Source organism: Podarcis bocagei (genome assembly GCF_964188305.1).
Source record: "Podarcis bocagei genome assembly, chromosome: 1".
Taxonomy (NCBI): domain Eukaryota; kingdom Metazoa; phylum Chordata; class Lepidosauria; order Squamata; family Lacertidae; genus Podarcis; species Podarcis bocagei.
Genome location: NC_138125.1, coordinates 130,808,344 through 130,822,257, shown reverse-complemented (window position 1 = coordinate 130,822,257; position 13,914 = coordinate 130,808,344). Strand labels below are relative to the sequence as shown.

General features: G+C 43.6%; 1 protein-coding gene across 4 annotated transcripts in view; it reads left to right on the top strand.

Moving 5' to 3' along the window:
- The window catches only part of MPP4 (MAGUK p55 scaffold protein 4), a 46,196-nt gene that overhangs the window by 19,600 nt on the left and 12,682 nt on the right, over positions 1-13,914 (top strand). For 2 of the 4 annotated variants that reach the window (XM_081171359.1, XM_081171358.1), the window contains exons 7-15: positions 936-1,017; positions 1,254-1,339; positions 3,176-3,247; positions 4,559-4,755; positions 5,452-5,516; positions 6,502-6,519; positions 7,878-7,916; positions 9,729-9,749; positions 11,826-11,840. In XM_081171359.1, coding sequence (XP_081027485.1) covers positions 936-1,017; positions 1,254-1,339; positions 3,176-3,247; positions 4,559-4,755; positions 5,452-5,516; positions 6,502-6,519; positions 7,878-7,916; positions 9,729-9,749; positions 11,826-11,840 — 595 coding nt within the window. The remainder of the gene's footprint in view (positions 1-935; positions 1,018-1,253; positions 1,340-3,175; positions 3,248-4,558; positions 4,756-5,451; positions 5,517-6,501; positions 6,520-7,877; positions 7,917-9,728; positions 9,750-11,825; positions 11,841-13,914) is intronic. The other 2 variants (XM_081171360.1, XM_081171361.1) reach the window with 2 other exon arrangements.

Here is a 13,914-nt window from a genome sequence, read left to right as displayed (position 1 = left end):
AGCGCCGCAGTGATCAGAGTAATGTGAATTATTTGCTTTGCTTTCAGATACAGAGAGGTGCGTATTTCCCCCTACTGTTAGGTAGTTGTTACATCTGCTGAGCTTTGAGGGCAGCCTTGTTGTGAAGCACTAGCCTGGTAGTCATAGGTGGGCAAGGAATTCCACGTAGAAGTCGGGGGTAAAGCAAGCTAGAGAAGAAAAATGATATGGTTAGAAATAAAAAAATCCCTTCCAGTAGCACCTTAAAGACCAACTAAGTTAGTTCTTGGTATGAGCTTTCGCGTGCATGCACACTTCTTCAGATACACAGTCTGCCTGGTGAAAAACAAGCAGCCCCTTGTAAGCTGGACATTTGATTCTAAACTTGTGCCATCAGCTTAAGCAACTTTTCAGGTGTATCTGAAGAAGTGTGCATGCACACGAAAGCTCATACCAAGAACTAACTTAGTTGGTCTTTAAGGTGCTACTGGAAGGGATTTTTTTATTTTGACTATGGCAGACCAACACGGCTACCTATCTGTAAATGGTTAGAAATGTTACAGAAGGTTATATGTAAGAGGCGGAGACATTGAGGAAATCCAACTGTGACTATTGCATATTTTTCCCTTACAAAAAACCCTCTAGTGCAGTTAAGCGTATTATTTTGCTTATGTAATGTAAGGTAATTAAAATTGTTTCATGATATATAGGTAAAAAGAATGCCAGCTGTTAGCAACATCTGATATTTATAGAAGGAGTGTGTGCACATGGAATGAGGACTCCAGCCTTAATGTTTCTAACAATTTCTCACCATTTGCAATAATAGTTAAATACTTGCTGAATTCTTTGTTTCTATTTCATTCACTGGTTCAGTGATATTCTCTCTCTCTCTCTCTCTCTCTCTCTCTCTCTCTCTCTCTCTCTTTCTCTTTCTCTTTCTCTCTCTTCCACCCTAGGGTGCAACTATTAAACGCCATGAGCTAACAGGAGATATTACTGTAGCAAGAGTAATCCATGGTGGATTGGCAGATAGAAGTGGTAAGATGAATTCTAAAATATACCGCAAGGAAGGAATGGTAGTTTGGGGGTGATTTTTTGTGTGCATGTGTTAGGTTCTGTAAATTGACTTCTCTGCCAATATTGATTTGCATATGATCATTGATTCCCCTTGTTTAGAATTCTGGCAAAGGATGCAGGCATCCCTCAGAAGGGCAGAATATTTTTGTCCCTCCTATTTTCTGGCAGAACTCTCAATGCCCTCTCTTCTGTCATAGGGCTGTTATACGCTGGAGACAAACTGGTTGAGGTGAATGGAGTTCCAGTGGAAGGCTTGGAGCCAGAGCAAGTAATTCACATTCTGGTATGATATGGTCAGCCCTTTACGTTTTTAATACCTCCCAATGAGAACATCAAAAGGTCTTAAGTTGGTCCATCCATCCCTGCATCTTTGGCACTCACCTGTAGACCCATTCCTTCCCTCCTTTTCTTTTTTTAACTTTGCAAAAAGGGAGCATGGAAGATTTGCAGGGAAACGGTTTGCAATTTTTATACCATCTTCCCATAAAAACATGCAAATTTCATTGATATGAAATATGCATTTGAGTGCATTTCTTTAAACATAACATACTTTTGCTGTTAATATTTTGGGGGATGGAACTGCATCAAAAAATCTAGAAAGGTGCATCATCCGGCCAATACTTGCATTTTGATCTGCAAGCAGGTCTGGGAACATCATATCAGGCCAGTCCGAACACCAGACCTGGTCATGTGACACCTTAAAGTTTCCTGCAAGTTATGCAGAATTTCAGGATAAACTGTATTACATACACACGAGCACACACACATGATGCGGGGGGAGGAGGGAATTGTCAGCAGGAAGACATAAAGGAAATGCAGAAATGTCCAGTCAATGATTGCGGTTTTAGCAGTGATCATTCACAAAAAAAATCCAGCTGTGTTGATACCACATAAATGCTGGCATTGGTAAGCCAATCAGCACATGCAGTGTGATTAAAAATCCACTGACACAATCCAGACACAACTGATTTTCACTCTGCTGTGTGTGTTAAATTGGATTTCCGGTGCCAGGGTGTCTGTTGTTACCAACACAGTTGTTTTCAAGGACAGCACTTCACCCGAATACCTGGACATCTGGTTGATTTGCAATGGTGCTATTGCATTAAATTGTAATAATTAAAATGTAATAATTAAACCGAACACCCAAAAACCACAAGGACAGCTTTCTACGCAAACAAAATGTTTATTGGTCCCCATTGGCAAGCCCACACAAGTTAATTCAGATGAATCTATTAAAAACTGAACTGTTCTCCACCACCACCATGCATAATCAATAGCATTCTTCCTGGGTTCTTTGGTGACGTGTTAATAAAATCTCCAGAAATGTCACCTAGCAAACAAATTGCATAAATGTCAGATGCCTTGGGGATACTTTAAACTGCAAAATGGTTTGCAGTTTAGAATACTGGCTTGCAATTCAGTGGACATGCTACAAAACAGAAAGCAGGCCAGCATAAGCAAATTCAGGTATCATCTACTTCTTTCTTCTCTTCTTCTTTGGCGATCACTCATAGATGAGTAAGATTATCTTCCATAAACACGGTTTTAACAATGAGTCCGTAAGTGACTGTGGAGGCCAATTCTGGATCCACACATCCTTCCACAGTGGGGACATTGGTTTCCCGGCAGGAGTTGATCACGGTGAGGGTTTGCCAAGCGTGCCTTCCTCTTAGCCCGTTTCTCCCTTGCGTTCTGAGTTTGAGTGCCTTCAAAGCCCATGACACTTTTGGTAAAGGCTGTTCTCCAACTGGAGCGCTCGCAGGCCAGTGTTTCCCAGTTGTCAGTGTTTATACTACATTTTTAAAGATTTGCCTTGAGACAGTCTTTAAACCTCATTTGTTGACCACCAGCATTACGATTTCCATTTTTAAGTTCGGAATAGAGTAGTTGCTTTGGAAGACGATCATCAGGAGTCAGGTGGCAGCTGCCTCAGTTCTTCCCGGGGGAATCTCTGCTGCTCAAAGCCTTATTAGCCCCGATAACCAACAATTACACACTTAAAATGGCGTCGCTGTGAACTTTATTAATCCTGCCTTCACAGGAGTGTCTTTTTAAAAATCTAGAACTGCTAATCTGTTGGTTTGGGTGCTGAAATACTATGCATTTGGCGTTCTTGCAGGCACTGTCGCAGGGAACTATTATGTTCAAGCTGATTCCAGTTTCTGATCGGCCAGTCAGCAATCAAACGACGGTAAGATGTGTTTATTTCTTCAGGTCTCTGTGGCTGCCAGAGAGTTAATCAAAGTAAGTGTGGCTAATCCAGTTAATCCCAAAAGGAGAATTGGTACTGCCAATTCAACTCCCATTCCTGAAAAGCCCACAAACAAGGCCTGGGGGCAATCATACTATCCTGTGAGCCAGTGAGCCAGTGTGGTGTAGTGGTTAAGAGTGGTAGTCTCGTAATCTGGTGAACCAGGTTCGCGTCTCCGCTCCTCCACATGCAGCTGCTGGGTGACCTTGGGGTAGTCACACTTCTCTGAAGTCTCTCAGCCCCACTCACCTCACAGAGTGTTTGTTGTGGGGGAGGAAGGGAAAGGAGAATGTTAGCCGCTTTGAGACTCCTTAAAGGGAGTGAAAGGCGGGATATCAAATCCAAACTCCTCCTCCTCCTCTTCTTCTTCTTCTTCTTCTTCTTCTTCTTCTTCTTCTTCTTCTTCTTCTTCTTCTTCTTCTGTTCCCAGCAGCTAGCATTCAAAAGGACGATGTCATAATTTACTCCATCTAAGGCAGGGGTCAGCAAACTTTTTCAGCAGGGGGCTGGTCCACTGTCCCTCAGACCTTGTGGGGGCCGGACTATATTTTGAAATACAAAAATGAATGAATTCCTATGTCCCACAAATAACCCAGAGATGCATTTTAAATAAAAGGACACATTCTACTCATGTAAAAACACGCTGATTCCCGGACCATCCATGGGCCGGATTTAGAAGGCAATTGGGCTGGATCCAGCCCACGGGCCTTAGTTTGCCTACGCATGATCTAAGGGCTGTCAAATCTGTGCTGTTTATAGAGACATGTTACAGTGCATCCAGAGGTATATAAAATCTTGAAGGCCCACTGGCTTCTATATGATATTCGGGAGCAAAGCTCTCGTGTGTCCTGCCAGTTTCTGAGAAAAAAATGCCTTTTCTGTGGCTGCCGCATACTGCAGAATTCTGTCCCTAGAGAGGCTTGTCCATTGCCGATTTTCAGGTCTTCCTTTCAGACAGGTCTTTGGCCTGTAAGATTATTTATTTCATGCTCTCCCTACTGTCAAAGGTGGATTTAGGGCAGCATAGCCGGTTCTGCCGCACTGGGTACTGAATTATGACCTTGCACAGGGCGCTGCTGAAATTTGAAAGACCAGATTCCACCCTGATCCTGTTTACATTGTTAATGTTTTATCATATCATGTTTTAGCCATGCCTGTTGGGTTCTTCCCTTACACACAGCAGGCTTAAACCTAGCTCACAGAAAGATGGGATGTAAATATTTACAATAAGCCTTCTCTTTATTGTATCAGCTCTATGTGCGAGCGATGGCAGATTACTGGCCCCTTCAGGACCCCGCCATTCCGTGTGCTGACGCAGGACTGCCATTTAAAAAGGGAGACATTCTTCAGATTGTGGACCAGAACGATGCCCTGTGGTGGCAGGCAAGGAAAGTCTCTGACCTCAGTGCCTGCGCTGGACTCATCCCCTCGAACCACCTTCTGAAGAGGTAGGAAAAACCAATGTCAGCTGAAAAGAAGGTGGCTTTGTGGCTGAGTGGGGATTTGAACCAGAGTCTACCTAGCCCTAGGTAAAGGTAAAGGGACTCCTGACCATTAGGTCCAGTCGTGACCGACTCTGGGGTTGTGGCACTCATCTCACTTTATTGGTCGAGGGAGCCGGCGTACAGCTTCCGGGTCATGTGGCCAGCATGACCAAGCCGCTTCTGGCGAACCAGAGCAGCGCACTGAAACGCCGTTTACCTTCCCGCCAGAGTGGTACCTATTTATCTACTTGCACTTTGACGTGCTTTCAAACTGCTAGGTTGGCAGGAGCAGGGACCGAGCAACGGGAGCTCACCCCGTCACAGGGATTCGAACCGCCGACCTTTTGATCAGCAAGCCCTAGGCTTTGTGGTTTAATCCACAGTGCCACCCACGTCCCTTTTTTTTGCTATTTAGTGTTAGATCCTATAACACTGGAACAGTATAAACAAGAAATGCGGTTGTATTCCAGCATATGAGGATGTGTAGGCAAAAAGCGCGTAGGTTCTTCATTTGGTTTCCTTTCCTGTTGCTTTGGGCTTCTTTGAAACATAGGGTGGAAGAGGCTAGTTTTCCATCTTATTATCATTCAGGAGCACAGGGAATAAAAATGCCCTGTCTGATGTGGGATCCATGAAAACTGCATTTATTCTCTTTTTAAGGAAGCAGCGAGAGTTCTGGTGGTCTCAGCCCTTGCAACCCCACACCTGCCTCAAATCAACCATACGTGAGTAGAAAGATCCTCTGGCTGTGAATAGCGGGTGGGGAAGCTTCCCTGATACTTACTTCATTTGCTGTATGGCCTCCTACCATTGTTGTTGTTGTTGTTTAGTTGTTTAGTCGTGTCCGACTCTTCGTGACCCCCTGGACCAGAGCACGCCAGGCACTTCTGTCTTCCACTGCCTCCCGCAGTTTGGTCAGAAGTAGATGTCTTTCTGGAACTCTCTAGCTTTCTCCATAATCCAGCGCATGTTTGCAGTTTGGTTCCTCTGCCTCTTCTAAATCCAGCTTGCACTTCTGGGAGTTCTCGGTCCACATACTGCTTGAGCCTTCCTTGTAGAATTTTAAACATAACCTTGCTAGCGTGTGAAATGAGTGGAATTGTGCGGCAGTTGGAGCATTCTTTGGCACTGCCCTTCTTTGGGACTGGGATGTAGACTGATCTTCTCCAGTCCTCTGGCCACTGCTGAGTTTTCTCCCACCATTGACTAGAGTACAAATCAGACCCTGCCATACATTGAGGGGCAGTGACAAAACCCATAGGGTGCATCTAGCTCAATACAGTCATACCTTGGTTGACGAATGCCTTGCGACTCGAACGGTTTGGCTCCCGAGCGCCGCAAACCCGGAAGTGACCGTTCCAGTTTGCGAATGGAACCCAAACGTCTGACAGGGCTTCTGATAGGCTGCAGGAAGCTCCAGTCGGATGTTGCGCCTTGGTCTCCGAACGTTTTGGAAGTCAAGCTGGGTGCAGCTTTCTGGAGTTTCAGACAGGGAAATCCTAGCTGTGGAAGACTGAACCAGCAAACTTCTGCTTGCAAAGCAGTTGCTGAGTTATGGTTCTTCCTAGTATATTTTCATCTGTTGGAAGCCGTGTGTGTGTGTGTGTGTGTGTGTGTGTGTGTATGTGTGTAGAGCAAAAGTTCTGGCAGTCTCCTTAACTCTACTGTTTACTTTCTTTTTAATTTCCTCCATGGATTTTCTGTGAGTAGTAAGTACTGTGGAAGAAGGTAAGCACAGGCGTCTGAATTTCATATATTTCCTTTTAGATATGCCAGGCAGTAGAGCAGTCAGGCAATTTTCATCTCTAGACCGAATGGTCTCACGGAGGAGAGATCGTTTAGATGGTAATGTACACAGACCCTCCAAGTGTCCCTATTTTCCAGGGACAGCCCCGGATTTACAGAAGCCGTCCCGGTTTCTGATTTGATCCCAGAAGGTCCCACTTTTCCTTAGGACGTCCCTATTTTCATCAGAGAAATGTTGAGTTATGCGACCCTGGAGCCAAGGAGATGTAACTATACAACCTTTAGAAGACATCTGAAGGCAGCCCTGTTTTTAAATGTTTAATGTTTGATTATTTATATGTGTGTGTGTGTTGGAAGCTGCCCAGAGTGGCTGGGGCAATCCAGTCAGATGGGCGGGGTACAAATAATAAAATAATTATTATTATCGAATTGGATGTCCCTATTTTTACCGGAGAAAGGTTGGAATTATGGTACACATTTAATTTGAAATGTGTCAAGCCAGCCTTGTCTTATTTTGTGGCCCTCCTTCTCCTCCTCCTCACATTTAAAGCCAGATTAAATCTGCACTTTTGGAAGCAACCTGAGAACTGAATCACAGCCACCCTTCAGTATTTGCGCTTATCTGAATTTTGCAGAGTAGTTGTCCAACCAAACAATGCTTACAAAGCTGCATACATTAGGGGAATGTGTACATTAAAAAATGAATATATTAGTGAAAAATGACACACTAGAATGCATTCTGTTAGGAGAAATTGCTGGCAAAAATGAGCACATTTAGTAAAAGCGGCGTACAAAAACGTGTTTGTTCGGAGAAATTTGCAGTGAAATGCTGGAAGGTTTTCATGCGGATTTAAAAAAAGGGCAAACTTCTGCAGAAAAACAGGGAACTGAATTTAAGACTCAATTTAAATTACAATTTAAGGGGGAGCAACTGAGAAAACTGAAACGGACTGGTTTTTCCATCCCTGAAATGTAGCCTCAGTCTAAAAGAAAATTAGACGTACCTAGTATCTGAAGAAGTGTGCATACACACGAAAGCTTATATCCAGAACAAACTTAGTTGGTCTCTAAGGTGCTACTGGACAATTTTTTTAATTTTTTAAATTTATTTTGACTGCATTAGACCAACATGGCTACCTACCTGAATTTAGACATACCTGTTAATGTCCCCCCCCCCTGCATTGCACCATGGTACAATACTGAAACGCCAGAGAAAATCGATAGAAATTGGATCTCTGGTTGGATTAGTGATTGTTTCTGTCATTGTGTGAGGTTAAAAGCAAACAAACTCATGGCCTGTTTTTGTTTCTGCTTGCCATTTTTTTTCATACAACGAACAGAAGAAGATATGCAGATTGATGAGAAGTGTGTAGAAACAGGTAATTGACTTTGGGGTTGGGTGGGTGGTTGTTGTTGTGCAAAAGGGACCACAAACCTGGGTATAAGTGAAATGTTCTATTAAATTATCTCCGATGGAATATGCAAAACAAAGTGTGCGTTTAAATTTTTTTTAACGTGTTATCATTCTGGTTTTAGCAACTGATGCTCATAATAAAGATAACCAGCAGGAGAGGTATAAGTTTTGTAGGGAACGCTTGATTACGCAGTTTAAGCCTCTCTTGTGACTGTTTCACAAGTTAAGTCTCACAAGCTAAAAAGCTTTCCTCCCTACCAAGCTGGTTTTTGAGCTTATGGATATTATTTGTACACCAAGGAATTCAAATGGGCTGAAGGATTAGCGTTTCCCTGTTCCTCTGCAGATCTAAGGAGGCACAAGAATAGTCATAGCCACCATTTTTGTTATATAGGAGGCACATACCTTGCAGACGCTCTATCTAAAGGACGCCTTCTCTTGCTGTGCCTAAAACGTATAGAGGGTGGCAATTCTAAGAGTACAGTACCTGGATAAGCAGAATGTGGGTTGGTGTGACTTAACATTACTAAATATGGAAAAATGCAAAAACGAAATAGTCTTTTGAGCGGGGGGACGTCATGCTAAATTGCATCTTCTGACCTGCTTGCTCATAAATGGAGAAGGGATAATATGGGCTGGATGTTGAGGTTCAACAAGAGGAGTTCTGCTCCTGAGATGCGCTTTCTAGAAGAAAATTTCAACCGATTCCTCGTGCACCTTGAGAAGCTTCTCTGCAGGGTTGGAAGAGTAAGGGAGACAGCATAAATGACTGCAGTGGAAAGGAGGATTTGATGAAAGTCACCTGCCTGCCTTTCTCATGGACTCCTGTCCCTTCTGTCTGTGAAAGGGAACTCTGGGAACAATCCTTTGAGCTAAGGATGAGTTCAAGCAGACTCTCTGAAACTGGCCAAACTTGCATGAGCAGTGGGGACTGTACCTCTGATCTAATATGCTGAGTCTGTTATTCCTAATTCAGTGGGGAATGCTTCTAGTTCAGATTGTTGAATGAGTGTGAAATCAGAGCATTCCTTGTTAAGTAGTGGGTGAACATATCAGACGACACAGCGATTCTTCTTACAGCTCTTGCTTATTCACAGGCCAGGACAGAACTGAACTGAAGGGTTCAGTCAGCCTGCTATATAGAGCTCCAGTACAACGTAACTGTAACAATTTTCTAAAACTATCCAATCACTGAACGTCACTTTCGATCCCTTATTTGCATAACTATCTACAGTATCCCCCTGCTGGCCCAGGGTGAGAACTTCAGTACATAACATTCCTCTTAATATCAAAGCCACCACCAATTTTACAAAGCCATTTCGTATTCATTGTCTCTCTAGATATAAAACCTTGGAGGGCTTTGTATGTTGCATTGAATGACGTTACCCAACACTGAATCAAAATATTCTGGACCTCTTCTTTTTTCCCTCCTTTACTCGGGCTGTAACAGCTGTGCTGGGGATGCAGTTTGGATTGAAATAAGTGTGGGGCAAAAGGTTTAAGTGCCCTGTCCCCTCGGTGCCGCTGCTGCAATCCAATTTGGCGCCCATCCCCACAGCGCAGTTGCTTTTAACTAAAAATAAGATCCAATTATGGCTCTGCCCTACAATGTGCACTTTGGCCCCTAAGCACGGATCAGAGGCGGAAATGAGAAACTAAGTGTGTCTTGTTGCTGTGGGGTTGGGAAAACCTTTCTGATGGGGTGAGTTTTAATTATCTTAGATGAGGATAATACTGAAATGTATTTGCTATTTTTGCTCCCTGGGTGACTTAAAAGACGAGGAGACTTTTGAGTCTGGTAAGTATACTTCTTTTGGCAATTTTGTGTTACTGACTATACTTTTCCTAATGATAATAAGCATGTGATGGAGGTGATCGGTTTCATTTTAAAAGTGTACTGTGGGATCCATGTGTGCGTTTGGAAAGCCGTTTGCTGTCTCAGGGTTTTCTGAGCCAGATCTGGAGATATTAATCACCAAAATGAAAACACATTTGAGACCCACTGGGTTATCCCCTCCGCGTTCATTCAGTTTTGAATGACTCCCATACATACGGTGAAAATTGCCAAACCACGGACGTGTTACAAGAGGACAGCTGGAAGATAATGAGATTACATTATATAAGTGTGATTGAAGAGCTAATCTACTTCATGGCCTCCTTATTACTCCTGATGATGGAGGAGGATCCCTTTTGACACTTGGATGCTAGGATGAATTTGCACATTATATACAAAAGTAGGGCAGGTTTATGTGAAGCTTATCTGTCTGTAAACTGAGCAGATCAGGCTTAAAGCAACTGAGAACACCCAGCAGTGAGATCATGCTTCCTTAACAAGCAAATCTTGAGCGGTGGTCCTGTTTTGTTTATTTTACATGGTTCAGATTATTAGAACAAATCAGTAGGTATGCTTGTAGTTTTCCAGCGCATCTGCAGTGACTTCAATACACTGCAATCCACAAAGCTGTGTGGAGACCATAACTGATAACGCTGGGAGACAGATTTTCATAAGTTTTAAGGCAGCTTGCAGAAAGAACTCTGCACAGACAATACCTGCACATTCTTTCCCTCAATTCTGGGCACTGTAGTTCGTTAAGGCTTACTGGGAATTGCAATTTTGTGAGGGGTAAACTACAGTACGGGACGCGGGTGGTGCTGTGGGTTAAACCACAGAGCCTAGGACTTGCCAATCAGAAGGTCGGCAGTTTGAATCCCTGTGACGGGGTGAGCTCCTGTTGTTCGGTCCCTGCTCCTGCCAACCTAGCAGTTCGAAAGCACGTCAAAGTGCAAGTAGATAAATAGGTACCGCTCCGGTGGGAAGGTAAACGGCGTTTCCGTGTGCTGCTCTGATTCGCCAGAAGCGGCTTAGTCATGCTGGCCACATGACCCGGAAGCTGTACGCCGGCTCCCTCGGCCAATAAAGCGAGATGAGCGCTGCAACCCCAGAGTCGGTCACGACTGGACCTAATGGTCAGGGGTCCCTTTACCCTTTACCTTTAAACTACATTACCCAGAATTCTTTGAGGGGGGAATCGTGTTTCAAATATGTTTTAAAGCTTTGGCATGTCCATAGCCTAAGAGGTGAAGGACGCTTCCAGACAATCCTCTTCACTGAGCATTCATCCTGATTTATTTGTGGGGAGGTTAGATGATGCTACATCAAGCTTCTTTCTCACCATTCTCCATCACTTTCCTTACTGCAAAAAGTAAGGAAGTGAGTTTATTTTGCAAGACCTCGCGGCCAACTGCAATTGCACAACCTGAACTGGTATGGGATGGAATCCCACCTCAAAATAGCACCCAAATTTTAGAAGTCATAGGGATTTTTCAAAATGGTGAGATGTGATTTGAGAGAGAAGACATCTATTAAGAAGCATTGATAAGTGGCATACGAAGAGCTGGGATGTGAAGTGTTCACACTGAGGGGGATCTGAAGCAGCTTGCAAAGTCTGCAGTCCCTGGAGAAAGATAGTGGATGTGTATGGTTGCTAGATATTTTGAATGTACAGTGGTACCTCGGGTTACATACGCTTCAGGTTACAGACTCCGTTAACCCAGAAATAGTGCTTCAGGTTAAGAACTTTGCTTCAGGATGAGAACAGAAATCATGCTCCGACGGCGCAGTAGGAGGCCCCATTAGCTAAAGTGGTGCTTCAGATTAAGAACAGTTTCAGGTTAGGAACGGACCTCCGGAACGAATTAAGTACTTAACCTGAGGTACCACTGTACTAGTAAGAAATGCTTGCTTTCGTACAAAGTAGCTCTAGTCATACTTGAATTATCTATATGTTCCGCTATACTGCTTTGGATGTGAATTTCACAGACCTAATTTTTAATATGCCCTCCTGTTTTTATTTTTTTTATGCAACAATGCCAGAGGAGCTTAAAGAAGGTAACTTTGAATTCCCCCCTTTTCCCTCCGGATCCCCCAAAGTAGGTTGTTGGTCATTTCTTTATGGCTTAGAGATGTCAGAGACTTATATATTGAATTGCCTCCTTCTAGTCATGTCAGGTATATATGCGGATGGAGCCGAGCAGGGACATGGATGCACACTTAGCAAATGTTTGTTTACCAAATAATAACACATTTGTATGAACTAAGCGCTAACCAATCCTTATGTAAGTTAAGGTTCTACAGAACCTCTTTGGAAATATGAGGAAAGTTTTTGTGCTGCGTATGTCTGTGTGTGCTTTGACTATTTGGTTAGCATGTTAGGATGGTGGACAAATATATTAGCTGCTTATTTTTGCACCTGAGTGCTTCCGTGGCATATTTGATGTGTGGTCAGAAAATAAATACAGTGTTCAGCCAGTTTTTAACACGTAAAAAATGTTTCCATATTTCTTTCTTACTTACTTGGAAGGATATTTCAGGGCAACTTACGCAGCCTGAGTCCTTAGAAAGAGAAGATGTCATTATTAATAGATAGTTTTATTATTGCTCAGCAGGGCAATATTCACCAGCAGGTCCCAGGGCACTGACAACCACTTACAATATTAAATAGTAGTTTTAATTAACTGCTTTTACTAATAATTTTATTGCTTTGTTCTTTTTATAAAACTGTTTTGAGGGGTTTTAATTTTATGCAATAAAATATATAATTAAAGTTCAGAACGAAAAACAGCACAAACTGTGGTCAGGGGAATAAGGTGGGTATTGAAAACACACACCTCTCAGGTGTCATATTGAAGATGACTGGTGCCTTCTGTTAAAAAAAAAGAAAGAAGTTTGTTTAAAAATATATTTATTTCAGCTAGTTAGATACTGCTTTAGTATTGTGATTTCTAGGCAGTGGGCAAAAAACCAAAACAATAAAAATTGATCATAAAACTGAGCAATATCGATCAAGAGTAGGCAGTCTCAAAACAGAATCAGAAGCCACATGGCTTCTGTAGCCACATTCAGCTGCCATTATTTGGCCACTGGGCCCACACCTAGGGTGGGCAAGCCAATTTCATAGCAATTCTCCACCCTTGTGTGCTTTCTTTTACTTAGGCCAACCTAACTGACAATTTGGAAAGCACTTTTTTTGATTTACCATCAGCTAGCAAGCGAAGAAGGTCGGCAGTTCGAAGCCCCGCAACGGGGTGAGCTCCCATTGCTCAGTCCCTGCTCCTGCCAACCTAGCAGTTCGAAAGCACGTCAAAGTGCAAGTAGATAAATAGGTACCACTCCGGCGAGAAGGTAAACAGTGTTTCCGTGTGCTGCTCTGGTTCACCAGAAGCGGCTTAGTCATGCTGGCCACATGACCCGGAAGCTGTATGCCGGCTCCCTCGGCCAATAAAGTGAGATGAGCGCCGCAACTCCAGAGTTGGCCATGACAGGACTTAACCGTTCAGTTACCTTTACCTATTTAGAGATGTAGTACCTCTGAACATCTAAGGACGCGGGTGGCGCTGTGGGTTAAACCACAGAGCCTAGGACTTGCCGATCAGAAGGTCGGCGGTTCAAATCCCCGCGACGTGGTGAGCTCCCGTTGCTCGGTCCCTGCTCCTGCCAAGCTAGCAGTTCGAAAGCACGTCAAAGTGCAAGTAGATAAATAGGTACCACTCCAGTGGCAAGGTAAACGGCGTTTCCGTGAGCTGCTCTGGTTTGCCAGAAGCGGCTTAGTCATGCTGGCCACATGACCCGGAAGCTGTATGCCGGCTCCCTCGGCCAATAAAGCGAGATGAGCGCCGCAACCCCAGAGTCGGTCATGACTGAACCTAATGGTCAGGGGTCCCTTTACCTTTAGCAAGCGAAGCACAAATCGAGAGAGGGCTATTTCTTAAAACTGACGTGAGACAGCAACTTAGGCATATAAGAAACAAGAGCTTAAAACGTTCTGTTGTGAAGGGCTGCTGCCGTTGCGTTGTCGTTTTTAAAGTATAGCTTTTCTACGGTATTTTGGGTGTAGTAAATCTGGTCTCTTACATCTTTTTGGTGGCACCCTTAGGCATTAAAACGATACTAGCTGCATCTTTTG